At 42.4% G+C, this 27030-nt stretch overlaps 1 protein-coding gene across 1 annotated transcript in view; it reads left to right on the plus strand.

The window, feature by feature from the left end:
• Positions 1 to 27030, plus strand: part of COL22A1 (collagen type XXII alpha 1 chain) — a 218110-nt gene that overhangs the window by 24320 nt on the left and 166760 nt on the right. Inside the window, exon 3 of the mRNA XM_074901126.1 lies at positions 19804 to 19878. Within this exon, the coding sequence (XP_074757227.1) occupies positions 19804 to 19878 (75 nt within the window). The remainder of the gene's footprint in view (positions 1 to 19803; positions 19879 to 27030) is intronic.

The raw sequence follows: 27030 nt of genomic DNA on the forward strand, positions 1-27030 counted from the left end.
TAGAACAAGACTGCCAGTCTGTTTAGTGTGTCACTCTTTGCTTTGGGCTGAATCTGAATCTTACCTTTAAATTACTCTTTTGTTTGGAGTTGTAAATGACCATGCACTGACTTACTTAGAAAATTCATGCCACATAAAAAACTGGTATTGCTAATGACCAAAATTCCCAAGGAGAGATTAATTTCCAAACAAGCAGGTATTGCTGTGGGACATGAGAAGTCTGATGTCTTGTGCAAGAGACCTTGATGCTGGTTATAGTTTTCTGTAGCTGTAAAATCTGTGAATCTGGCAGAGAAACGAAAAACTCTCTTTGTTGAGAGATCACCAACATTATCTGAGCAAGCGTAGCTTTTTCCCAGAAGAAGAGCCACCACAGCATCTCTCAGACTCTGAGCTGTCAGGTCCTGGTGGGAGGGACATTTAAATCTCTAAGTGTGTATATGTATAGGGTGATTTGCAGCATCTTGGCCCTAGCATGGGTGGAAGATGGGAAGAAGTAAAACATGGAATACACATCCTTTGATTAGAAAGCAAACTGTGCTTTAACAGAGATGATTAGAGAAAAATTGAAGACTTTGTCCATAAGGCAGTAGAATGGTTTTCTCGTATGATGGCCTGGAAGGCTGCCAAGATGTTTCTCAGTAACTAATTCTGAGTCATTTATGGGCACAGAAAACAACGCCACATATCTAACACTTAACGGGGAAAAAGGGCATATGCTCATGCTGGTGATCACTGCAGAAAGCAAACTCTTGCTTTCCCATGCTGTGTCCATTTTGTTCCCCCTGGCTTGTCTGCTTCCCAGAGAGGCAGTGGTGGACCAATTCAAGAGGAACTGGCCTTGGGACCGATCATTATAAAGACAGTTTCTCTGTGAAGCTATTGATGTGATGGCTTGTGGATGGCTAGGAAGGAAGAGATCCAAGATGGAACAAGTCTACCTTTGAAAGGACTCAGTCCTGCATTGTCTTACTTCTTATATGAAAATTCCCTCTTTCTGAACACCATATATCATATAAAAACTGTCCAAAGAAGTGCCACTGTGTAGGCCTTTGTAGGATGGAGTCACTACCGTCTGGAAGGCATTCTGCCTGTGTCTCCTCTTGTTTCCCAAGACAGCTACCACTAGTAGCTTAAGGCAACGTGCTGATGGAGCTTAAGCTACCAGTAGTAGCTACCATGGGTACATAAAGACTTAACATGTACTTGTCTCCTTTGTGCTAACTGAGCCACATGTCTGCTGGTTCTAGATAGATCAGAGTGAGCTCTGGGATTGAGGTAACCACTTTAAATAAGGCATCCTTCTCTGTGGATGAATACGATGAGGCGTAGTGGTGGATAACCGGATTCTGTATGTGCATGCACAGTGGAGCAAGGAGAAATGCAACCCAGAAGGATGTGCTGAGTTAACACAGGTCCTTGGAAGCTACACTACTGCTAGTATAAGGCCTGGGCACTGTCCCACCATAGCCCATGGGACACTTGGTGGGATGGGTTCACTCTGTGCTAATGAGCTTCTTCTAAACAATGACCAGACATGGTTCAGGGAATAGCACAGTCCCAGGCCAGGAACCTTTCCCTAATAGGCAGTGGGAATGTGGCATCCTGTTTTTGGATGGATGGGAGCGGGGAGAATAATTTGGCTCTATGTTCTTGACCTTTTGGCCAAAGAGTGAGTTAGGTTTGTATAGAAACATAGAAATGTTGAGCACTGTAAAGCAGATGGGATGTTTGAGTGTGGAAGCATTGGGCCATACTACACTATTCTGGGGCATGGGTGGGGGTTCCCTCAGCTAATCCTGAATGCTGTCATTGTTCTTCCTTTAGCAGCACAGCTATCAGGTTTGTAAGTCGTCCTTATGCGCATCACATCCTTCACGGTGTCTTCTTCTATGTGGATTTGGGGTTTTGTACAGTGAACTGCGAAGTCTAATCTGAGATGTTGCTGGGCTGAGAAGCTCAGTAAAATACAAAAGCTCTGAAACCTCACGGCCAAAGCCAAGAATGTGATGTATATCACTGTAAGGGTTTCTCACTGTTTACCAAGCCAAGGCTGTTTCTGACCTCTCCATGTGGGGAACTTGAGGCATGCTGCCTTTCCTGCCTCCTTCCTTTGCTCTCCAGTAATTCTGCGTCAGCCTTATCTACATTAATGTCCATTCACCTGAATGTTTCTGTATCCTCAGAACGAGTTTCGGGGGCTAGCAGCCATAACAGGACACATCACTCTTTCATAGCAGGCCTTGGTCATTAGGGATAGGGCTTAGTTTGTGGTGTCCTATGTTGTGCTTTTAGCTTTGTTTCTCTGCTGTCAACAACAGCAGCAGTTGGGTGTTCGGAAAACAAAACACCCAGCTACATTCTGCACTCATTTACATTGATGTAAATCCAGATTAATTTCACATTAATGAATGAGTAACTAAGCAAGAGAGTTGGCCTATCACCACGCTTAGCATTAATTAGTATTTTTCTTACCAGTGCCTGCAGAAAAGCCGATCTGTTTTGTATTCTGATCTGAAAAACACCCTCTGGTTTGTAGTAATTTTCATCACCAGCATGTGTGTCATTCCTCTGGGTTTCCACAGCTGCTTAGAACATCCTGTTGCAGGACAAAATAGTTTAGCCAAGCTGCTGGCACTCAGCAAGTGTGGGGCGCGGAAAGCTAGGCTTGCTCTCTGCCATGGGGACTTCCCTGGAATTCATGCTGGCCTCTGTTTGCCCATAGCTGGTTTTTGTGATAGCCATTTTTCATGCAAATAGACCAGCTTTTGTGAAATTCCAGCACAGACCTGTGTGAGTGGCAGCTGTGCTCTGCAGTAAGGGTAGCTTTCCCTTTGTTGGGAAGGTTGGTACTTGCTCTCGGTTATTCAGAGACTCAATTAAAGGAGGAGAGCTGTGGTTATTAGTTGTGCTCACTGGGGCAGAGCACAATGAGGTCGGCTCGGTGTGCGAGGGAACCCCCTGGATGGTTCAGACAGCTCAAGCCTCCAAAAGACCCAGGGGGAAATGGGGAGGGGAAGACGACAAAGCTCCGGGTGCTGGTGCCAGGCAGGGACACTTGGACTAAACATGCCATATGCAGTCCCGCTCTCTGGAGGGGATGTGGGGCAATGCGTGGGAATGGTGCTGGTGCCAAAAAATCCTGGCAGTGGGGCCTTTGTTCATTGGTGGTATTTGCTGAGCTGATGGATCCCGTTTCCATTGCCCTGAAGCAGAAGGTGGCAAAGGGCCAACTGGTCCACACTGGGACTCGTGGGGTGTGTTTTGGAGTTATTTGAAGTTTTTTTTAAGAAATGGATTAACTTCCTTAGCTCTATTTTCCATCCTCTGCATTCTCCTCTCGTGTATTCGGCATAATTTTTATAATGAACTTATACTTTTTGCCGCTTCATGCTTTTGGCCACTCTAGCTAATGGTAATTATACAGAATATTTATAATCTTATCAGAAAGCGCTAATGAAATGCTTTAATGTGTCTAGCTATAATCTTCTAGCAGACTTCAACATTGTTTCTTCCTTCACATACAAAGTCCCAGCCCAGTATGTGCCCTGATACACTTCTTCAAGCACAGACTCATTCTCCTGTGATCCTCGTCCAGAAACAATTTCTTCCTCAGGTCAGCACATAAAATATCAGCTCCCCAGAGTGGTACCTCTTCAAGCCAGGCCAGGTAAATGTGCACAAACCTTCAGAACATTCAGTAAGGCGCAGGTCTCTCTTTAAGAGGGGAGGAATCCAGCCTGCAAAATGTACCTGGTAGCTTCCTTAGGCATTGGAGTCCCAATGATAACATTAGCTCCTCTTCCAGTTCTCCCTCTATGTTGGTAATGTTTGCAAGCCAAACCTCAGTGAATAGGCAACTTCCCTAGTAAGTAAAGCTGCTATACGGTTTGCCCAGGAGGGACAGAGGCTATGATCTAGGCCAAGTAACAACTCTGCATTGATCACTAGTTGCATTGCTGTCTAACTCCTCTGTAACACACACCCACACAACTTCCCCAGTGCTCCTGGATATTATGGGCAACTGGGAATGATCCTTGGAGAGCTTTGTTTGCCAGGTGTTTGTGAGCTCTTCTGGCAGTGCCCTCTTTGTGTGTAGAGACACATGAACACCCCAGCCAAGCTCTGTCCCTGCTCCTCTCTGCTTTTGTTTTGCATCGTGCCCAACACACTCTGTATAAAATATGGGAAATAACCACTAAAGTGCTCCAAGGATTACTTCTCCAGGTATCGACTATGCTAGTAATAATCTGCCTCTGTGCTAATGCCAAAAAGGGGAGTAATGTCTGAGATAATAGATGTGATAGGGAAAAAAAATAAAGCAGTAGAGCCTGCTTGGTTCTCAGTGCCTGTGTGGCTCTTTGGTGCAAGGAAAGCGTCTTTGTTTTAGTGATGTACAAAGGCGTAGTCCAGGGTGCTTCTGAAGTTGCATGACTGTGTCCACCCAGTGCTGTGCTGGAGCCAACTGAGTTGAGCTGGACTGAGGAAAGACACGGTGGGTTGTGCTGAAGAGGACCACAGTGGATCCCCATGCCAGGTGATGTGGAGTGAGGTTGGGGAGCTGACTGTGAAATCCCACTTCACAGCTACATAGCCACACCTGATGCAGCAGTTCCCAGAATATACTCTGCAGAAGCGTCACTTAGGAAGAAAAAAATCCAAAAGGAAGAAAAGGAATTGTTACTTGGTCTACATTTGACATGCAGGTTCCAGGGGTCCTTGAAAAAAAATGAGGGGTGTGCAAATTAAAAAAAACCCAAACAACACTGAACCTGTGGGAATTAGGGCTTTAAAATATGCAGTGACTCTGCAAGGACACCTTCTGGAGATTGGTTTCACTACAGGAGGCATTTGATGACAGCAAATGTGTCCTTTCGAGTCCACAAGAGCTTTTTCTGAGATTGCTTTCCTTCTCAGACTGGAGAGGAGTGTGCAGGATGAGCAATTGCTGGAAGCTGTCCTTCAGGACTCATCAGAGGCTCTTGAGCTGAAATACTGTACTTCTGTCTGCAGTTTTTATTTTATTTCTGATTTAAACATCAGTTTCAAAGCACTCTTTCCTAACTGGCGGCAAATAAAATTATCTGCCTCCTGCACCATATACCCCTATATGCATGGGCTTGTGGCCATTACATTGTGTAGAGAAAGAAACCTCTCAGAATCGGTTTGGGACCTCTTAATTAAACACCTGTCATAGGGAAAATGCTAATCCATCAAAATGGAAACTTCCTAGGAAAAGCCAATTTGGATAAGTTTTTGGTGATGAAGACAGATTGGGAAAAGGTTTTGAAGTTATTAAAATGTCCGTTTTTTGGTTTTTTTTTCAAAGTGAAGAAGTTCTTTTTTCAGTCCAAATTTTCAATTACTTAATATATTATAAAAAGTCAGTCCAAACCATGTTCCCCTTCAGAGAATCAGTGCGCTTGGCTCCCTTAGAGAGGAACCATGGGGACGGGTACAATTGTGCCAAGTTTGCAGGTCCTCTAGAGGCACCGATTCTCTCACACTGTGGTGCACCTTTTGTAGCTGTGTAGCTGAAACTTTTACAGCTTTAATTCATCCTGGCATGTCTATGTGGAGGCTTGGGTTGTATTGCTGGCAGACTAGCAGAAGAATAGCACAATTTGGCTCCAGGCACATGAATAAGATGGCACAGGTGTACTGCAGAGTGTGGCAGTCCTGTATTATGGCACAGGGCTTGATAAATGGGAGTTTATCTGGCACAGGTAGGCTCTTAGTGGGGAATAAAGACTGCAGAATCCAGAAGCGGGGCTGGAGCTGATGATTGATACTCACATGCTTTCTGTCTCTTGAATCGTTTCCGTTTTGTACTCTGGGTTGATTCTCTCCCTCTCCTCTTCTTGCAGGGTGGTCTTGTCTGAAGCATCATTTCAGCCCTCTTTTTACTCCTTAAAAATGAGTGATTGGAGTTTTTGAGTAGGGAAACCTCTGTTGGGGGGGAGAGGAAGAGGGAGAATGCATTTGAACTATGTGCATCTGGCGCGAGGAACAGAGCTCAGGTTGTGCCTGCTTTGATTTATAGTCCCCAAACACTTGCTTTCCAAGCTGCCGTTGTCCCATCCTTTGTGTAGTGGAGAGAGGAGGGGGCAGGTGCCCTCACAAGAACTTCCCACTTAGTTGCTTTTCTTTCAGCTGCTTTTAGGCTTCAGAGGAGAGATTCCTGCAAGTGCCCATGGGAGTGAAGTGCCCGTATCTTAGGCAAACCTTAGGAAGTTTGGGCCTGGTGGCATGTGTGGGAACTGGCAGGTGGATAAGGCTATTTGGATAAAATTAGTATTGGACTGAAGTGATCTTTCAAAACATAAGTCGGAAGTGAACCCAGTGCTTTCAGCATGGCATTTTTTTAAGTGTGTTTGAGAGCTGTAAACCCCAAATATCACAGAATCACAGAATTGTCTAGGTTGGAAAAGACCTTGAAGATCATCCAGTCCAACCATTAACCTAACATTAACAGTTCCCAACTACACCAGATCCCTCAGCGCTAAGTCAACCCTACTCTTAAACCCCTCCAGGGATGAGAACTTTGCCACTGCCCTGGACTGCAACCAGGCAAACTGCAGAGTTTACTGAGGTTCATCCAGGTCCTTCTGCCTGGATGTTAATTTATCCTGCTTCTTCTAAGAGGAAAGTAAAGTCACTTATTTATCTTAAAACCCCCTCTATTTTGCAAAGGTGAAGTTACAATTCTTTGCAAAACAAAAACAAGCTCTTAACCAGAGTCATTTTATATTTGTATGGAAATTTCCTTGCTTTGCTCTTGTGATATAATTATACTGCTGCTGGTTAGAATCCCAAAGCCACTGTTACAGTGGCCCTCAAAAATACTCACATGGAAGACGATACTGTTCAATTTGAAGTTGTATAATTACACTAAAAAAGTAATGTCAGTCAGAGTCCCTCTTAAACATGTCCTTGACCTGTAGTTCTCTCTTGAAAGTTATTTAAGAAAAACTAGGGTATATTTATTGATCAGCTGAAAAGGCATCAGCTTTGAACCAGACTGAGTCTAATTCATTCACTTTTGGAACTACTGCGAAGTAATAGAACGCCATACCTGGATTTCTTGTTATTATTCTGGACAAGTAATTATTTTTATAGCAAGTTTACAAATAAAATTTCAAGTCTTCATGGGGTTTGCTTTTTTAAAATCAATTATAAACCCTAACTTGGCATCTCACCATTCTGGCAGTGCTCAGATTAGGAGACTCTACACTCTTGTCTCTTGTGTTGTGGCACGTGGGAGGATAATGGACAGACTGGCCTGTGCCTCCAGCCAGCAGTGGAAACTGATGGCTTCAGCAGATCTGTAGCTGTACCGCTCCGCTGGGCTCATTTGGGAAATGTACCTTTCATGAATGCCGAGTGCAAGTGAGATTGATGGGGTTTTATAGCAGAAATATTGTAATGTTCCTATTCAGTGAGAGCCAACCTGCCGAAGCTTCGCGCTGAGTTTATTTTTAATCTCGGTTGTTTCAATTACAGGACTAACATAGAATTGCTACTTTATAAACCAAATGAAGCAAAAACACCTTACTCTCTCGTGTCAATAGTGTTTTACAACATTTGAGTCCACCCTAAAACAAGCCATTGCTACAAGAGATTTAGCATTTTTTGTTACTATTTCTACCATCTCCCTGTTGTGTAATTTGCTGCTGGCAAAATTTTGCTTCCATATTAGTTGTTTAATAGCACAGGAATAAAGATAAGAGAGATCTGCTTCTGTTAGTGGAGATGCTTCTCTATTTCTACAATCAACACTTGCACGTGTAGTATTGATCCTTTTAAGTTTTTAAAGGAGTATAAGGCACAGATGTTTCAGCTCAGCTCTTCATACTGAACCATAGAAGTCTCGCTTGTTCATTACATTGGTGGATATTGGAATTGATCCATGCCCAGTGGTGCAAAATCACCTTGTTTTGTAAAACTTCATGAGTAAGAAGGGGAGAGAGAACAATGGAATTTTTGGATGCTTGGCAGTTCTGCTCCTGTGAGGTAGTTATCAGATTACAGTTTCCCTGGAGTGGTCTCTGTGGCCATTCACAGACGGTTCATCCTCATCTACAACCCTGGTGAGGCACCACTATATGCTTATCTTCTTTCTGCACTTTTGGGATCCTCACTTTGGTAGGTGGTGTAGCTTTGTCTCCCCACAGCCAGGTGAGTAGTACCTTTAATCCTTGTTCTTCATCTGAGACACAGGGGCAAGCAGGAAACTTGCTCAGCCTTGTAGCACCCTGCACTCTCCAGCCTAGGAAGTACAGGCAACAAATGCAGCTAAAATTGTCCCAAGTTGCCCCGTAGCTGGGTCAGGAGTGACATGGTCCATCTGTTCCCATAGAGCAGCCACTGGGGAAGGGCCTGTCTCTGTGGCTGCTGGCTCTTGGAGGATGTGCTCCAACTCAACTCCATACTGTCATCCTGTTGAATGATAGGTCATCAGCATGAAGACATTTTCATGGCAATTTATCTGCTAAAAGGCAATGATTGGCCATGCAAGAGAAACCCTGTGGTTCATTAGGATCAAGCACACTTTTCGTGATGAAGCTTCATCTCTTTCCCAAGATGGGAGAACCAGAGAGAAAGGGGTGGACTCGTGCCCCAGAGTGGCAGTCGGTGCACAGCCTGGGTGGAAAGCGTTGCAGCTGCTAATTGCTTTCCTCAAACTCTTGTGCTGTTTGCCGACAAGCTCCTTGGCACGCAGTCTGTGTATTTGTTTAGGGGCAGACACAAGCAAATTAGCTTGGAAGTGCCGAGGCCTGACGCTATATTCATAGTTCCCATAGTGCCATTTATTCCCTGTGGGAATTATGTGCAAATTAATTCTGTATGCTGCTCATTTAAATGGTGCTAATTACATTAGCCCTCTTGACAATATACGTCTGCTGTCAGCTGTCCAACGAGTTTCTTGCATTTATGTGGGTATGTTAGAGAGGTAGAGGACATCAGTGAATCCTGCAGTGTAGGTATCTCTTGGAAAGATGAGTCCTCACCAAGATTCAGGAGCTTCTCTAGGAAATTTTAAAGGACATCTGAAGATGGGCCACGGGTTAGAGTATGGGATCAACCTGGAGATATGGCTGTTGGGCTGTTCAAAATTCCCTGTGTTGGTAGGGTTTTGTAGTTGTCACTTCATGTGTGCTGCTGGGGGGTGAGTACCCATAGTAGGATGGTCCCTTTTGGAATCAAGATCTAGAGCATGGGACAGTCAGAAATGAGAAATAAAAAAGGCAGTGGAAGGAAACAAAAGAAAAGACAGAAGCTTGGATTCAGGGTAAGAAGGTGGCATAAATGCATAGCACAGCCTGCCACATTGTGGGGAAAACAGTATTTTTCAAATTTATGTGAACAGTTCTGGTGCAAATGAAGCAGGGCAGGAAGCAAAGTGCAGGAAAAGAATTTAACAATGTTTTTCTTTTTTCATTTTCAAAAGGACTTCAAGTGTTTTGCAAATGCCAGAACTCCCTATATTTCCCTTGTCCCTACTTAAATAGGATACAACATTTCTTGGCTGTGCACTCAGCCCCTTTCCCACTTTCTTGTTTGAACTGCATGCATTTAAAAATTGGTGACCTGTGACCATAAAATGAATTTAGTATTTTTGCCCAAGAGGCTCCTTTTGATCTTTATTACAGAGCTCTTAGCAAAGGATGATATTTACAGGCTGTATCTAAACTAGTAACCGTAAATGTGGCCAGAAGCATTCCTGGGCAATGTAATACCCTTATCTGCATCGGTGTCTGGCACATTTTGGCCCAAGTGACCTAATACTTTCTTGTAACATTTTTAGGGCCCAGATGGGTATTTATAACATACCAGGCAGCAGCTGCCTTGTTTTGGAGGCTAAGACCATTTGCTAGCATAGACGTGGGCTCGAACACGCCTTGGCCTTAGGAGGCACCCAACCATGCCTGTTTTAATTGGATAGGTGTAAATGTGGTGCCTTTGGTAGATATCTAACTTGGGAACCATGTGTCCTCGTATTCTGCTGTAACCAATAGGAATAGGTTAGCTTTTTCAGGGGTAAATCAGGGCACCTGAACTGGTTTTCTGCTCTGAATTGCCCTCTGAAGGAGTCAAAGAAGAGCATCCTCTTGCCTGGGACCTTACATGTACACTTAATGAATGCTCTCGGGGGTATAATACATAGTAGTGGTTTTGCTTGCCCTCTGTGTGGAATGTGACATCTACTGAGCAGTGCCAGGCACTGAATGTGTGGTTACTCGAAGAACCACATTTTCTGGCTGCTGTGCTGATAAAAGGGGAGAGAGCCCTGCAAATACAGATATCTACACTCCCACTGCAGTGACTTGGGACCTACTCAGCAGCCAGGGTTTGTTTGAAAAGCGATTCAGCTGGGTGTTGGTGCATTTTTAGAATAATGTTTTAGTGGAAAAATGTGACAGCCTTGGGATGCTATGAGGAATAGGGTGGGCTGTAGCTCTGTTTGCTCAGTCTGTGAGCTGTGTTGTAGGGAGGGTTTATTATTCCCTTCCCATTTCATCATAAGCATTTATGAGGCTCATCACTGTGGTGACAGAGTGCCTTGGTGTGCCAATATGGAAACCTCATCCAGAATCAATGCAGGCATTATTTGAAGGGGAAAAGGCAGAATCCACCTTGGCTGCAGCAGCCATGAATGGTTGATTTTCATGGCACCGATGGACTTTAAAATTCACAGTGTGAAGACAGAGTGTGATTTCAGAAAGGAAGTGAGAATTTCATAAGGCATTAAACTGCAAGGTGGAATCATATAATTGCTGTGATGCTGTTTTACCTACACCTTGCTACCAATTATAATGTTAGTATTGAAGCAATTGCAGTATCATTACACTGTCAGTGCCACTACTGTAATTGAAAAACATGCCATTTTTTTTCCTTATAAATTTGTTTCCAAGAGTGGGTGGCACTTTAAGGGTCGGTTCATTTGCTGGGAAGGAACATCTGACAATTTACATTTGCAAAAAGTATTTGGTGAATATGGTCAGAGCATGGAGGTATTCTTTTAAAAGAAGTATTTTTCAAAGAGTTGGGAAAAAAAGAAAAGTTTAAATGTTAAGGCTTCATAATGGTCTGTGTACAATGTTTTATTAAAGAAAAAAAGAACAAATAAAGGTAGTGCTATATATAGGAGTCACTTTCGCCATCAACTGACTGCAGGGAGTTAAGTGTGCTTAAGGAACTGCTGCACAGAGAACTGTCTAAGTAATTGAAGAGCAGAGCTAATGGGGTCTGAGAAAGCTCCTCTGAGAAACTACTGTCATGAAATCTTTTTAACTTTAAGAAAAAAATTTCTAACCAGGCCTTTCCCCTTTAAGTGTAGGCTTTGATGGGAAAATTTGTTTCAGTGTAGAAAAAGTTTGCAACATTAACCACAGAAAAAATGGAGCATGCCCCCCCCCCCCATTCCCCCCATCCCCAATCCTCCAAATGTCTCTTTCTTGCAAGGTTATTATTGTTTAGCTCTGAAAAGCACACAAGATTCAGAGTTCATCTTTGGAAAGTGGCTAAAGAAAAGTTAGTTATTCCTTGCAAATATTTTGAAGTCTGGTCTAAAGTTTTGGGCAACAGCTTTTAATTGAGGCCTGCATTTGCCAGATTATTTCCTTGTCCATGGATAGAATTTATGGTGGGCTAAAGATCGCTGTCAGGGGATGAGCCAACTCACATGTTTAGGTTGACAATATCACGTTTCTTGAGAGAAAGTGGAGACTTTCTGTTGTGAGAATAGAATAATGATGGAGATGGAGGGAGTAGCAGAATTTCTGGCAATGCACTGGATGCTGCTGAGATTCTGGAATCCTAAAATTCTCAGTTTGGGGAAAAAAAAAAAAAAACAAACAACAAAAACATGGTAATAAATAATGTTTGCTTTAACCTTCTTGTGTTTCTATTCTCACCTCTCTACTTTATTCTTGTGTAACTTGACAGCTACACGTGTTCAGCATTTATTATACACAAGTCCCTGGAGGAGCCCTTGGCAGCTGAGGGCTTACTTATTCTTGAAAGAATAAAAATGAAAATAAAGAAACAGTTCAAGCAGAGTCCTAAGGACAAAAGGATGGATTGCTGGCAACTGGGTTTGTGTTTAGCACTTTACAGGGAAGGTTTCTCAATAGAAAGGCCTAAGGAGCAGCAATATCACACCATTCCTGGGCAGGGATCACTGTAACAGACAGGATGCCGCGACTTCAGCAAAACTCTCCAGGTGATGGAGTTGCTGTCAAATAAGTGGTTTAGGGAGCAGCTACTCAGATTAGACTCTTGGACAAGGCAGTTCTTCCAATAGTTATGTTCTTCCTACAGTACAAATAGAAGCTGAGATTCCTAAACTTGCGGGTGAAGGGGGAACACCATGGTCTGTCTGTGTGGGCTCCTGCAGCGTGGGCAGTCCCCCCACGGGGTACCTGCCCGCTGGGTCTGGCTCAGTTCCTGCTCAGCCCCAAGGCAGGTGTACGCACAGACTGGATCTGGGGTTCTCAGCAGAGAGAGAGCCTCATGTCCTCCTCAGATAAAACAGTCCAGAGGTGGAAAAAGGAAATATCAGAAAGGAAAAAGCGCCTTATGGTTTCAGTCTGTCTCCATTCAGTTTCAAGGGAGAATTTGGCAGATGTAATAGCCCACTACCTACAGTGCAAAATAATTTTTCTTTTTCTTTCTTTCTTTCTTTCTTTCTTTCTTTCTTTCTTTCTTTCTTTCTTTCTTTCTTTCTTTCTTTCTTTCTTTCTTTCTTTCTTTCTTTCTTTCTTTCTTTCTTTCTTTCTTTCTTTCTTTCTTTCTTTCTTTCTTTCTTTCTTTCTTTCTTTCTTTCTTTCTTTCTTTCTTTCTTTCTTTCTTTCTTTCTTTCTTTCTTTCTTTCTTTCTTCTTCTTCCTTCCTTCCTTCCTTCCTTCCTTCCTTCCTTCCTTCCTTCCTTCCTTCCTTCCTTCCTTCCTTCCTTCCTTCCTTCCTTCCTTCCTTCCTTCCTTCCACCACTCCCCCGCCTCTTTCTCTCTGCTCTTTCTCTTTCTCTTTCTCTTTCTCTTTCTCTTTCTCTTTCTCTTTCTCTTTCTCTTTCTCTTTCTCTTTCTCTTTCTCTTTCTCTTTTCCCTTTTTTCTATCCTAAGTTTTTGACTTAGCTTGGAGGCAGAGACTTAAAGTATCAGATCATTCACATTGTTCTTTTCCAAACTTGCAGCCCTATTATTACAGTTTCACGACAATATGTTATTAATGTTAATTTAATGCTAGTGCAAGTTCCTGAGCTGACATGCTCTTCTGACATGTCTTTTACAGTGCATATACTCTGTAAGACGTACTGTCTCTTATAATTTGAAAATATTTAACAGCTTCGAGATTTTTTCATAGGGAATATTCTAAAGGATGATATATAAAATTCAGGCTTAAATCACTCATTATCATCAAACATATCTCAGTATGATTTGCTTACAGAAAAGGGTGTTTCTGCAGTTAGATCACTTTCAGAATACTCATTGTGCTTCCTTGAACAAGAAGCTCATACAAACCAAGTCAGTTTGTTTAGTGCTGAGGAGCATTTCATGGTTATAATTCAGAGGAGGATTTCATGGTCATATGAAACAGGACAGAAAGCTACACATCCTTCAGGTTCTTAAGCATATTTATGATGGGAAACACCTCACTTAACCTGCTTTAAAATAAAGCATCTTTTGCAAAAGAGATACTCAAGTTTTGTCAATTTTCAGTGCAGAGAGCGGTGCATCCCATCCTAAAACTGGTGTTCAAGCCACCTGTAGAGGATGCTAAAATAGCTCAGAATAGGTAAGAGTTTCTCAGTGCCCAATGTATTGCATCAGTTTTTGGTGTGTTCCCTCTGAAATGAAGCATTGCAAAGATCACAGTCTGTCTGTGACTAAGGGTACCTCCTGAGGGTGTATTCCTCAGGATGCTGGAGAAATTAAGCCTTTTGGGGTAATTTAAAGCCTTTCCTGTCTATGTTGTTCTCTAAAACACCACTTAGAAGAGGTTATTTATCTTTCTGACTGTAAAGAAAATGTAGGGAGAGTAGTCTTTCTATGCAAATGGTAAACTTTGTAAATGCTGATCCTAACTATCTGCTTTCATCAAAACTAATTAATACACAACCAGGTGCACAATCACTGTAAGATGTGTGAGAATCTTTTGAAAGCCTCCCGGATACATTTTCCATAAGCAAATGTCCCCAGTCTTTGGAAATGATATAATCCCTCTTTGACACATACACAGTATCTATTTTTCGTGGAGATTCAGTGGTCACTATGACTACAATAATTTTTTCCAATATTTTCTATTACTCATTTATACGTAAGTAGCTCCCACAGCAGACATCTTACCCAATGTACCTCTGTTGCAGAGGACCTTGTAGGTTGAAGGACCTTGTAGATTGGAGCAAGGAAGGAGAGGGATCAGGGTGGAAAAACAGAGTCCTTGATGTGACATGTGCATCTCCTGCCAGTTCTGTGTCTGTGGTTATCTGTAAAGATCACCTCAAGAGCTGGGCATGTAAAAATATGTTGTCCTTGAGTCAGCAACAAGACTTGTGGGAGGCTGAACTGGATTTTGTCTTCTCTCACTGATGTAGGATCTGCAAACTGTTCTGAACAATTTGGAGATGTGTGAAAAAAAGATTGAAAAAGGAGGCTACAAGTTTCAGATGGTTACCTTGCATTGAGTAAGTCATCTCCTGTGGAGTCTGTCTCTAGAGGAAGGGAATGAGGTTGTAGGTGACAGCCCTGAATGGACCTTTTGGTTGTAATAAACAAGTGACTAGGAGAATTTCACCAGCCATCCTAACAATACATACAGTCATCTTCAGCAAGACAGGAATACTAGAGCATAACAATTCTAAAAGAGAAGATACCTGGGAATCATAGAATCATAGAAGAGTTTGGGTTGGAAGGGACTTTTAAAGGTCATCTAGTCCCACCAACCTGGAATAAGCAGGGATATCTTCAACTGGATTGGGTTGCTCAGAGCTCTGTTCAACCTGACCTTGAATGTTTCCAGGGATGGGTAATCTACTACCTCTCTGGGCAATTTGTGCCAGTGTTTCACCACCCTCACTGTAAAACATTTCTTCCTTATATCTAGGCTAAATCTACCATCCTTTAGTTTAAAACCATTGCCCCTTGTCCTATCACAACAGGCCCTACTAAAAAGTTTGTCCCCATCTTTCTTACAAGGCTTATAGGGGCCCCTTTAAGTACTGGAAGGCTGCAGTAAGGTGTCCCTGGAGCCTTCCCTTGTCCAGGCTGAACAACCCCAACTCTCTCAGCCTGTCCTCACAGGGGAGGTGTTTCATCACTTTGATCATTTTTGTGGCCTCCTCTGGACATGCTACAAGAGGTCGATGTCTTTCCTGTGCTAAGGACCCCAGAGCTGGATGCAGCACTCCAGGAGCAATCTTGTGTGAGGGGAGTAGAGGGGGAGAATCCCCTCCCTTGACCTGCTGGCCACACTTCTCTTGATGCCGCCCAGGATACAATTGGTTTTTTTGGGCTGTGAGCGCACATCATCAGTTCACATCCAGTTTTTCATCCCCCAGTACCCCCAAGTCCTTCTCAGCAGGGCTGCTCCCAATACATTAATGCCCCAGCCTGTACTGATACCGGGGGTTGCCCTGACCCATGTGCAGGACCTTGCACTTGGCCATGTTGAATTTCATGAGATTCACATGGGCCCACTTCTCAAGCTTGTCCAGGTCTCTCTGGATGGTGTCCCATCCCTTAGACGAGTCAACCATACCACACAGCTTGGTGTCATCTACAAATTTTTATACATACAGCTTTGTTGTACAACACTAATTAAGGGCTTTGAAATGATGATGATGTATTGCTATTAAAAAATGAAAAAAAGTATTTATATGTATAGCTATGGACGAGTTTGCCTGAGCTCTCTCACAAAAAAGTAATAATTGACATCTAAGCCAGTGAATAAAGTATAAAAGAATGGGAATTAGTATGTATACCCATTCGAGGATTACAATTTTATGAGAAAGAGGTCATCTCTAACAAAACTGATTTCTTTCTGTGGAGAGTTACAGTTTGGTTGATATGGTAACTACCTAGATATAATACATTTGTTCTTAGGCATTGTTATTGCGCATTGAATGACATTTGCATTAAAAAGTAACACTCTACAATGGATTAAGAGCTGATTGATCTCATGTAGCAGGTGTCAGTGGAAACTCATCATTTCTAGTGCAGCTATAAAAGCGATATATAGCAGTTCTGGTGTTAATAAAATTTTCCGTGAACCACATGGACATAAATGCAAAATCTTTGCTGATAAAATTTGTGGATAAAGCAAAGGATTGACAGAGTATTATATAAAGTTGAGGACAAGAAAGCTGTTTTAAACAATATGTATTTAAAAGCAACTGCAACCTCATATAGATTTCAATGATGTGGGCAGTGAGGTTGTAACAAGGAGCAGTGGCTGAAAGCTGAGGTCGGTCTGTTGTATCTTCTCTTCCGCAAATCTGTAAATGTTTACAGATTAGTAGAGTTGTAGCTGCAGTGCAGATTTTATTACTCTTTCTGCCAGTTGTGATGGATGCTCATAGCTGCAAATCCTCCGAGCACTGAGTGTTTGCTCAAAGATTGGCCTGACAGTAGCAGAAAGAGTAGGCATAAACACTCTTCTTTGATGTTAAAATGTTCAGCTCTACCAGGGATCTCACAGAAAGGCTCCAAAGGAGAGGAACAGCTTTTCTCTTGCCTTTCCTATCAGTATACCCCTGGGTGTAGCACGAAACGTGATCGCCAGTTGGGACCGATTGATGTGCTGTCCATCAGGCACACTGACCCTTTGGACACAAGTAGCCGTGCTGCTAACTTGGATGGTAAAGCACTAACCCGTTTTGTGCCTCTGTGAATTATTTTGTAACTGGAAAGTGAGCATTAAAATAATTTTCTTTAATTTGTGATATATTTATGCTTGTGCCTTAGATGCAGACAGGAAGGGAGAAGCCAAAAGGAGCACAGGACATTCGTAAAATGAAAACCAAAGTGAGATCACAGTTCTTTAATAGGTAATAAAAGATTTAAAGGACACAGCTGAAAGAAGAGAATAATATTATTAACACTGGCTTTTCTATTTTTTGTGGCAGGACAGTTCTGCACCAAGGCCAAGCACATGAGTTTGCTGTATAGTCCTGGTTCCAAAACAGCACTTAAAACTAGGAAGATTTTGCTAGCTCATGCTTCCTTGCTAGGATGCCATGGTTCTTTCTTAATCGGACCTGGCGGAGGGTGGGTGATGTCATTAAAGACTGATGTGATAATTTATATATCTATAATTCAGACATTAGCTCCCTGTTGCCTGAAGAGGTGTACTGGTATTTCGTTCCTCCCTGTTTATCTCTCAGGAGTCCTGGGCAGCAAAGGTGAATGACATTTTGTCATTTTATTCATGCCTTCCATTTGTTTAGTCTTTATTTGGGGAAACTTTGCTCATTTTGATTTCTTAAGTGCCTTATTTTACTGTATAGCCATACATCTGCCAGTTCCAAGACTGGGGCTCAGAAGTGCTATTTACTGCACTGACTCAGTGCCTGTAACCAGAAGAGCCTTTGTTGTTAACAAAGCCAAGATTTAAAGGATCAATATAACACCTGCACAGGGCTTCTGACACTTCTAAGCAAATCTTTTGTCAGTACAGCTTAGTTTTGAATTGGAATAGAGGTGGCCTAACTTTGGCTCTTGCAAGTCTTAGTGGTTTAAAAATTTTTCAACTTTTAAAGTTCGCCTAGCAGAGGAAAGCTTCCCTATTGTGTTGGGAAGTTGTGCAGACCTCTGATGGAGGGTGAACTACCACATGGTTTCACCTGTCTAATGTTAAGACATAAGAGTGTTTGAGTGAAGTATCCTGGCTTTCAAAGCAACAGGCATCAGGGAGCAAAAGAGACCTCTGGCTAAAATTTGCACAAAGTGACCCTGTGCATTAATCAGTATTGGCTCCTGGTGTTGTAGGAAAAAAAAAAGTGACTACTATGAATTTTATGTGTAGAAGCAGCAGCCCTAAAGATGGTCCAATTAAAATCTCACATGCTCTGGATAACACACACTTGCATGAGTGATCAGGTTTTGGTCTCCCCCAGTGCTGCAGCAAAGGGGTGACTGAATAGGTTTGACTGCTTTTGGTTGCTGTGTTGGCTGTTGGGGCTTCTGTCAATGGCTTTTACATTCCCCTTACTTTCCACTGAGATGAGAGTGCCTCATCTGCAGCTGATAATCTGGACCGTAACTTCATTAGCACAGTAATGCAGGAAATATATCTGATTTCATTGCTAGGCTTAACAAAACATTGTGGAATATTAGATTTTTTACTGAGAAGCAGGAAGCAGGAAGAGAAAGATAGGGCTGGCAATGTCCTCAGAAAAGTCATTTTTATCTCATGATTTTGGATGTAGCTTCACAAACACTTCAAGGTAAACCTGCTGTAGAAGGCTTCGGAGAGTCGTGTGAGATTATGCCCCATCGGTAAGGGCACTGCCTGGGCTTGGGTCACCTTCAGCTCCTGGCCCCTATCCCTTAGGGAGCAGTTGGCCCTTGCTGCTCCTTTACAAGCACAACAATTAATGATACTGAAGGAATAATGAAGTAAACACCAGGTGGAGATGATGCTAACTACCATATGCATCAAGATGAATACTGCAACTGCAGAGAATATGTGTATTATCATGTCTGCAACCAGGCAAATGAAAGAATGGGACTTGACTGTCCTCACCTGATTGGTTTTTAAATCAGGGAAAGGGCATAAATGCGTGGCTGTACAAGCTGTGAAAAGTCAGGGATTCATTTTTATATTCTCATTAAACTGATTCCTTGAGCTACCTCTCCTCATTGTTTACAAGTGTGCAATTACCTATTGATCTGGGAAAACAAAGCATAAATAAATGTTACTTCAAAGATATGGCAGGAAAGAGGTAGATAGGTAAACAGTTCTCTGCAGAAAAGCATTTCCTTGTGTCTGTGTTGACACTCACTGAGAGCATGAGAAATGGCTGACAAAGGCTGGGTATTTTCATGACTTATTTGAAACCTCTGTGTAGGGGTGAATATTCTTCAAAATTTTAGTCATATTTAACTCTGCTTTCTGCTTGAGCAGACTCAAGGAGCAGACACAAATTGTCATGGTCCTGGAGGAGTAATAACAGGGAATCACATGTAGTACAGTAAGATACAAGAGGGTGGGCTTCACATTTTGTCTCTGACCTTGGTATGACTCAAGTCACTTCATCGTTCTGTGCTCTGGATTCCCTTTCCTGCTTTAGCACTTCATGTCTGCGGTTTTTCTGGGTAGGAGCTGTCCTTTCTGAACAGTTTGGGCAGCACCCCAATGTCAACCGGGCCTTCAGAACTTCCCTTCCAACCTCAGAGTGGAATCATATTCTATATTTTCATAGGCTTTTGTGACTTTCATGCAGTTTTAAAGACCGGTGAAGCAGAAAAACCCAGAGTGATGACCTAGCTGAGGAAAAGGCTCAGCTCATCTATGCTGTTTGGCTTCTTGGCTGGCCAGTCAGCAACAAGTGGCTTAAAACCAAACATAGTGTATTGGGTCTCTTGCCAGCATGTGGTTAGGGGATAGGATAGATGAAGGATATTCAGCACATACAGAGACTGGGAAGAGAATTATCGCTGTAGGACCATGTACAAGTGTTGGATTTTTTCCAGGAGACCAGCCTTTGTTAGTTCCAAAATTATTTTTGTCCTGGAAGCTTTGTTAGCTTCTAAAATTATGTGTTTACTTGTGATAATTCTGTACTGGTTCTTTTGCTTTTCAGATGTCCTGTGCCCAAATGTCCACGTGGAAGGAGATCGATTCAAACACACCAATGGGGGGACTGATGAGATTCCAGGTAAAGAGACACACTTTTCTGCTGTACATCTGGGAATTGAAATAGTATAACTGTATGTTTCTAGTGTGATGTTCTGATTCATTACCCCTCTCCTAGTTGGAATTTTCTTAATCCAACACATATTCAGTGGTGGAGAAGTATATTAGAAACTGCGGGGCTGGAAAAGAGTTATCTGTTGACAGTTGACAGAAAATTAATGGTGAGCTTTCTTTTGATATGACAGCAAATTAAAAAGCTAGTGGAGATTAGTGCAGTAGATAGAGGAATGCAATAAGTCTTGGAGATTACTTTTTTTTTACCACTCCACATTTGATGGAATTTGATGTCCATTAATATGATCCACGATTATTGTGAGATGTCCAAGCACAATGGAGATTACCACTCAAGAAATGCTTATATATGTGTATAATAATAAAAAATATTTTTTAAAAAAGAAAGTACCAAGAAGAACTATCTTTTCTGAAACACTGGTGAAATATCAAGATGAAAGCCAGTGTGCTGATATCTCTGCTTTTCTGAGTGCTGATATATCTTTCCAGCCAGCTGAAGGACTTCATCTGTCAGATATATGCGGGGGTTGTGCCTCTTTTCTAGCCCCCCAAGACTGTTTAAGCTGTTGGCAGAGAAAACCTGCCCATCAAAGATGTACTAGGAATATCTGTGACTCACCCAAGAACATAAGTCACTGCAGGGGGAGGCTGGAGGTTCTTCTGCAACTTGATTATGAGTAGAAATGGTCAAGGTCCGACAGCTCTGCTTACTCAGAGTTTTTTCATTGGGGGATTTTCACTGCCTGCACAAAGTATCAGTTCCAACTGTGCTGTCTGTAGGCAGCTTATTTTGGCTGCAGTCTGATTACATCTAAGCCTGTGATAATGCTGGGTGGTAACATCTTTTCTGGTTGTTAGTCCCAAATACCCATTTTCAACTGCTATTGCTAGGTCTTGCATTAACGTGTTCTGACAGTCTCCCTGTCACTGGGCTGTGCAAACAGTGGAGCTATTCAGCATATAGCTCTACTGATTCTGAATGAACCAATTTGCAGTGGAAGCTGCAGCTCAAAATGAGTAGGAGGATAGTGTCCCTCCTCAGATGATCATCTTCTATGTGATCCTTCCCAGAAGAATGGAGTTGCAAATGACTGCCTATGTCTAGTTTATCTGAATTTTAATTCAAGTGCTAAATAATAGACTCTATGCTTTTATCTGACGTCAAAATATGTCTTCTATTGAGCAGTGTAAAGGACAAGAATCCCAATTCAGGTCTGGCTCAAAAGTCTTTAGTAATGTGAGGTGTAGATTCATATATATATGTATATTTATATATGCATATACATATGCTCTTCTGTATAGTTTTTAGCTTATTTTATTTTTACCTTCAAATCCCACTTCCCTCTTAGAAAGTAAGTCAATATTTAGCATTTTAACTTAAAAAATTATTTTGCTGTCTTAGATCTGTAGACTAGTTAAGGTTGAAAGGGTCTTAGGGAAATCATGTTGTCCAATCTCAAAGCAGGGCCTACTTCAAAGTTAGAACAGGTTGTTGAGGACCTTGTACAGTTGAGTTTTGAGTATCTTCAAAGTTGGACGTACCATGGGTCCTCTGGGAAACTGTTCCAGTTTTGGTCATTATCACACTGATTTTTTATTTTTTTTTTCTCTAGTATCTAAACAGAATTTAACTTACTGCAACATGTCTGTTCCCCTGGTTGGACTGATAGCATAGGGCTGTCACTTATTTGACCTAGGGGAACCTCTGTTCACTGTACAGTGTAAACATTCACACAGTCACTGTGCCATGCAGTGACTTAATATCAGGATTGTTACAGTATTTAATTAGAGTGACATCTCTGGCCCCTCTCCGCCAATACGAGAGGATTTGTAGAAGGCTCCTGATTGCTCCTGTATGGTGAGACAATAATGATTTCTTTCTCCTCCTGTTCCTGGTAATTAAGCCAATGTACGCCTCTTTGGAAAAAAATAAATGGATATTCTGGGTCTGTTAAGGGTCATTGTGCTGCTGGAGGTGGGTCCGTATAGGACCAAAATGCCGTTCCACTCCTTATGTACTCCTTACATACTCTATAGCATTTTCTGAAGACTCTGGCCCCTGGGCCCAATTCAAACAGAAAATTGCTGCCTTCTCCCAGCTAAGGTAGCTGAAAAATTTATGTTGACTTAGTGCGTGGTGTTTCCTCTTCCAAAAGGGTGTTTGGTGCTGTTAGTTGTTGCTGAAAAGCTTTTTTTGGTATTCTGCCCCAAAGAGGACAGCACTCCAGTTCTGAGGAGCATCCTGCTTCCTGCTCCCTCACGCTTGTGAGCACAGTTCAGCTCTGGGATTTCTGTGGGGTCACTGGTGACAGCCCTGAAGGGGAGGCTGTTCCTCTGCTACCCAGGTCCTCATATGTTCAAGGATTTGAAGTTAACACCTGTGTCTTCTGCTCCGCTTGGAAGCTTAATGACAACCAAAATTGATCCTTGCACCGTAGGCTCCTCACACACAACTTCATAGCTACATCTTGCACAAGCTTATTTCTAGATGGATGCAAAGTACAGCACCATGGAGTGGAAGTTGCAGTAAATTTCATTTTAGGGACAGGGAAGACTGGGTTAAAAAGCTTCTCAGATTAAACACCTCTTTCCTCTCTTGGACAGACAAGACATCAGAATCGAAGGTAAGAGGGACAAAAGTCTTTCTGGGGATGTTTTTTCATATATTTTTATTGGTTAAAATTCACCGGCAGATGACACAGGCAGTTGTTTCATGGAGAACATCACCAGCGTCAGCACTTTCTCGTATACCCTACCTACATACAAGTTATAGCCTGACCCCACTACCCTTAAGTCTGTGTCTGCAGTTAAATGAATGCGAATTGAGTCACTCTAGATTAGTAGAAGTAAAAATAGAAGCTAGATCATAAAATGAGCTATTCAAGTACAAACTTTGGGAGATGAAGGGAACCAGTGGTGTGACTGAGAGATGGAAGATGTGTGGGATTTTGTTAAGTCAGATGATGAGAGTATATATGAGTGAGGGTAGGGAGGATGGCTCCATGCATAATCAAATGAATAACTGCATCAAAAACCACATTATGAGCTGGAGGGGAGCCAACAGAATAAACCGATACTTTCTTTTTAAAAGGCAGGTGATTTTTTTCTTTAGATAAACAGAACTAAGTAAATCTCATCTATCTGGACTTCAGCAAGCATTTGTTGGAGTACTGTATTGAAAGTCACTGCTAAAGTGAAAATGGTAGAGATTAATTATTGTTGTAAAGTGAGCCAGAAACTGGCTAGCAAAGAGATAATGATCAAGTTCCTAGGAAAGGGAATAACAAGTCAGAGCACAGACAGTGGTGGACCTCTTCAGGGTCCAGTTTTAGGTCTGATCTTCTCTGGTTGAGTTTCCGCTATATAGATTGGGATCAGAATATTGTTCAAGGAGGAGCTTATTGCCCTCAAAACCTGGGAGTTTTTCCAACTGACTTGGGACTGTTAGTTTAAACGTCCTGTTATGGTAGGTATGGGTCAATAACAGGACTTTGTGCTATAAACTCATACTCTGGAAACTGATGATGTCTTAGTCCACATGTTTGTAAGTCATAGTGCTGTACAGCTGGGGAAAAAGGCAAAGATCATTACTGGATGAGGTAAAGTAGGTCTTGTAGAGATAGGGAAAAAATCATGAAAGCGGACAGGGTTTTGGTTACTGCTTATCTAGAAAAGTGTGCTCAGACCTCCTCAGCTCAGGAAAGATGGATTCAGCCTCCAGGAGCTATTAGTGTGTTCAGGAGCCAGAGAGACTATTTTCAAACGGGAGATTAAAAAAATGGGTTTGGTTAATCTTGCAGTGTGCAGGTGGAAAGGGGAGATACTATTGCTTTCTGAAAATAGATCAGGGGAATAGCAGAAGGGAGATAGGGGAATCACTCAAGCTAAAGGACAAAGAGTATAATAAGAAATAGGTATCAACTGTTTAAGAGATACATTCAGGACATGACAAGAGGTTTCAAACTGTCAAAGATATGAAGTACTGGAACAAATGGTGAAGACAAATAAACAGTGATGGACCGTCATGAGTCCTCTCATAGCAGAGGATTGTACTCTATGACCCTCTGGTATGATAGCATTTAAATAAAAAATCACTATCTCTAGCATTCAGTAAGGGCTGCCACAGTGAAATAGGATTGCATGGGGTAAGAATATATAGGCACCTTTACTGCTGATACAAATTTTGGCAGTGAAGTGAAGCAGCATCTGCTTAACAGTTCATAACACATGAATTCAGAATGTAAATGTTGCTGCATGCATCAGAAGTCACACAGGGAATTTTGAAAGAAAGCAAGAAATCAGGTTAGAATGCCAGGATAAACACGGTTTCTCTTCCAGAAAGTCTGATATTTTAAAGCAATGCTTGACGACACTTTGAACAAAGTTCTTACAACATCCTTGTAGGTACCATGTTTTCTTTTTATCAAGTAGAGAAATGAAGACAAAAGAGGCTTTAACTCATCTGCCCTGAAGTATTCAAAATAAAACCCCAGTTGTAATACTTATCTCTTAGATTGGTTTGGTTCCATCAGCACTTAACAAAGGATCATGGCCTACTATTAATCATGACCAGGCAGGAATACACCGTGATAACATTTTACACCCTGAAGATGTCCCCCTTGTGTGTTTTTATGAACCACTCTATTGCACTGAAGCCACTCATGAAAGTTATTGAAAACGAATTATACTTCCTGAGTTTTTAAAACTTCACATTTGAATTATTTGTATTTTAAACTAGACCTGCAGGACATGGGATTTGATTGCAGAAATCTGGATGATGTCTAGAATTAAAAATGGCCTGAGCTCTAGTCCTCAACTTTATCCACCAGAGCAGATAATACTCCTCAACAGATACTGACTGCTGTTTTCAGAGGGAATCTGCCACAGAAGTAAAGGAAGACTTGAAATGATATCCATAAGTGCTAAGCGAAATTAAGGATACTTCCAACCACTACATCACATTATACATCTCATACAAGCCACACTGGATGGTGTTAACGGGGCAAGGAGGGAACATAAAAACCATGACTCTTAACTCCTAAGTAGTCACAAAGGCTGTATGTATGAAGAACAGGAGAAATTGCATTATGTCTTGTACCACAAATAGACCTCAGCCTCTAACTCTCTTCCCCATCGCAGAAACCTCCCTGCGCAAATGAGCAAAGTGCCAGTGTATTTATGACCTCTGTGTTTTTCTGTAGCTCTATAAAGGATGTTTGGGCATTTTACGATAGAGGCACTGGTTGTAAAACTAGTATCCTACAATTATAGACTGCAGTGGCTGGGTTTAACTGTCAGCATGTCTCCAGTGTCCTGTGGTTTGCAGCACAGGGTTCACATTCCAGAGATGCCAGTGACTCACCAGCTAATTATAATATCCCTGGGACTATTTATATTTGCCCAGTAAAACACATGGTAGCAGGAGGAAATTGGAGTGTCCAGACTGTTGAACCTGCAGAACAAGCACATTAGACCGATGTCCTCTGGGGAACATTTTTGAGGTGCCTATGTGATGGGCATTTTTACGTCCCTTTGCACTTGGAAGTCTGTATTGCTCCTCTCAGACTCTTCTTGGGAAGCCCCTGAGACACATGTGGAAAATGCACAAGTAGCTGCAGAAATAATAGTGTCGCTGTCTGCAGGCACTAGATGCACAGACACAGCGGTCACCAGCAAAGTCTGCACATACGCAGTGACAGTGAAGCTGGCTATTCGTGTGGGCACCAGCTACTCTCCTCTCCATCCTCGGTGTTAAACACTTATAGGCAGGACTCGATGCAGCTATTATGTTTATGGGAGTTGGGGCAGAAGAGCGAAGCTTTGCTGTGCCATGGCACAGGCACTTTGCTGTCATTTTTTCAGTGACCCATCACTAGGCAATGACAATGGGGATAGGTCAAGAGCTTCTTATCTCCTCCTTCCCTCCCCAGTTGCCCTAAGAAGTCCCCCATACAAAATTTCATAAAGAGTAATTAGCACTGACTTGAGTGCTGGTGTTCTTCATTCTCTAAGGATCTGGAAAGCTGAATGTTAAGTGGGGTTCCTGAGACACATACATCTGGCTATAGTTGCTGTATATCACAGAATCGTCTAGTTTGGAAAATACATTGAAGATCATCCAGTCCAACCATTAACAGTTCCCAACTCCACCAGATCCCTCAGCGCTATGTCGACCGGACTCTTAAACCCCTCCAGGGATGGGGACTCCACCACCTCCCTGGGCAGCCCATTCCAACGCCCAGCAACCCTTTCTGGAAAGAAATGCTTCCTAATATCTAGTCTAAACCTTCCCTGGCGCAACTTGAGGCCATTCCCTCTTCTCCTATTGCTTGTTACTTGGTTAAAGAGATTCATCCCCAGCTCTCTGCAACCTCCTTTCAGATAGCTGTAGAATCCATGAGAAGTAACAGGGAAAGTAGCAGCTGACCTGTACCTATAGTCCTAAGAGTCATTTCAGTCTCCTGTAACCTGGAGAGAATGTCTGGACTTGTGCCATGGGGTGGACTTGTCCTCTGGGCTGGTAGGTGGGATATGTTCAGTGCAGGTGACCTTACGAGTCTCTTTTAGCTTTGCTTTCTAGGAGTCTCTCTACTGTGCAATAGCTAATCTCATTATAGCCAAGATCATTGCACTTAAAAGATCTTTGAAGTTTTTCAGAGGGTGCCAAATGATTCATCCGTGTTCAAGGATATTTTAATATCCAGTAAGTCCAAGAAAATGAGGTCAAGCAATCATCTATGGCTTCTAAGTGTAGTCATTGCAGTCCTATGGGCTAGCTCTAACCTGCGCATTAACCGTGTGCTGTGGCAAGCCCAGTGTCCAGGCCCCCCAGTTATCCAGCATGGGGACCCATGGTTGCTTCTTTTGGGCTTATGTACTGCTACAGAAACCAAAGAATTGGGAAGTGGAAGTGTGCACCCCAACAGGGGGTAGGGTGCCACCAAATGTGCATCTGGATTAGAAGCCTGGAAAAGCTTCCTGCAGAGTACAAATAGCCCCGTTCTCATCAACAGAGCTGGGTTGAGGAGTTTCTTGAATTAAAACCCCATGTTTTAAATTAATCTTTTTCCTAGTATGGTCAGAAATGTAGCTATTACCCAAC

Source organism: Athene noctua, chromosome 2, assembly GCF_965140245.1.
Source record: "Athene noctua chromosome 2, bAthNoc1.hap1.1, whole genome shotgun sequence".
NCBI classification, from domain to species: domain Eukaryota; kingdom Metazoa; phylum Chordata; class Aves; order Strigiformes; family Strigidae; genus Athene; species Athene noctua.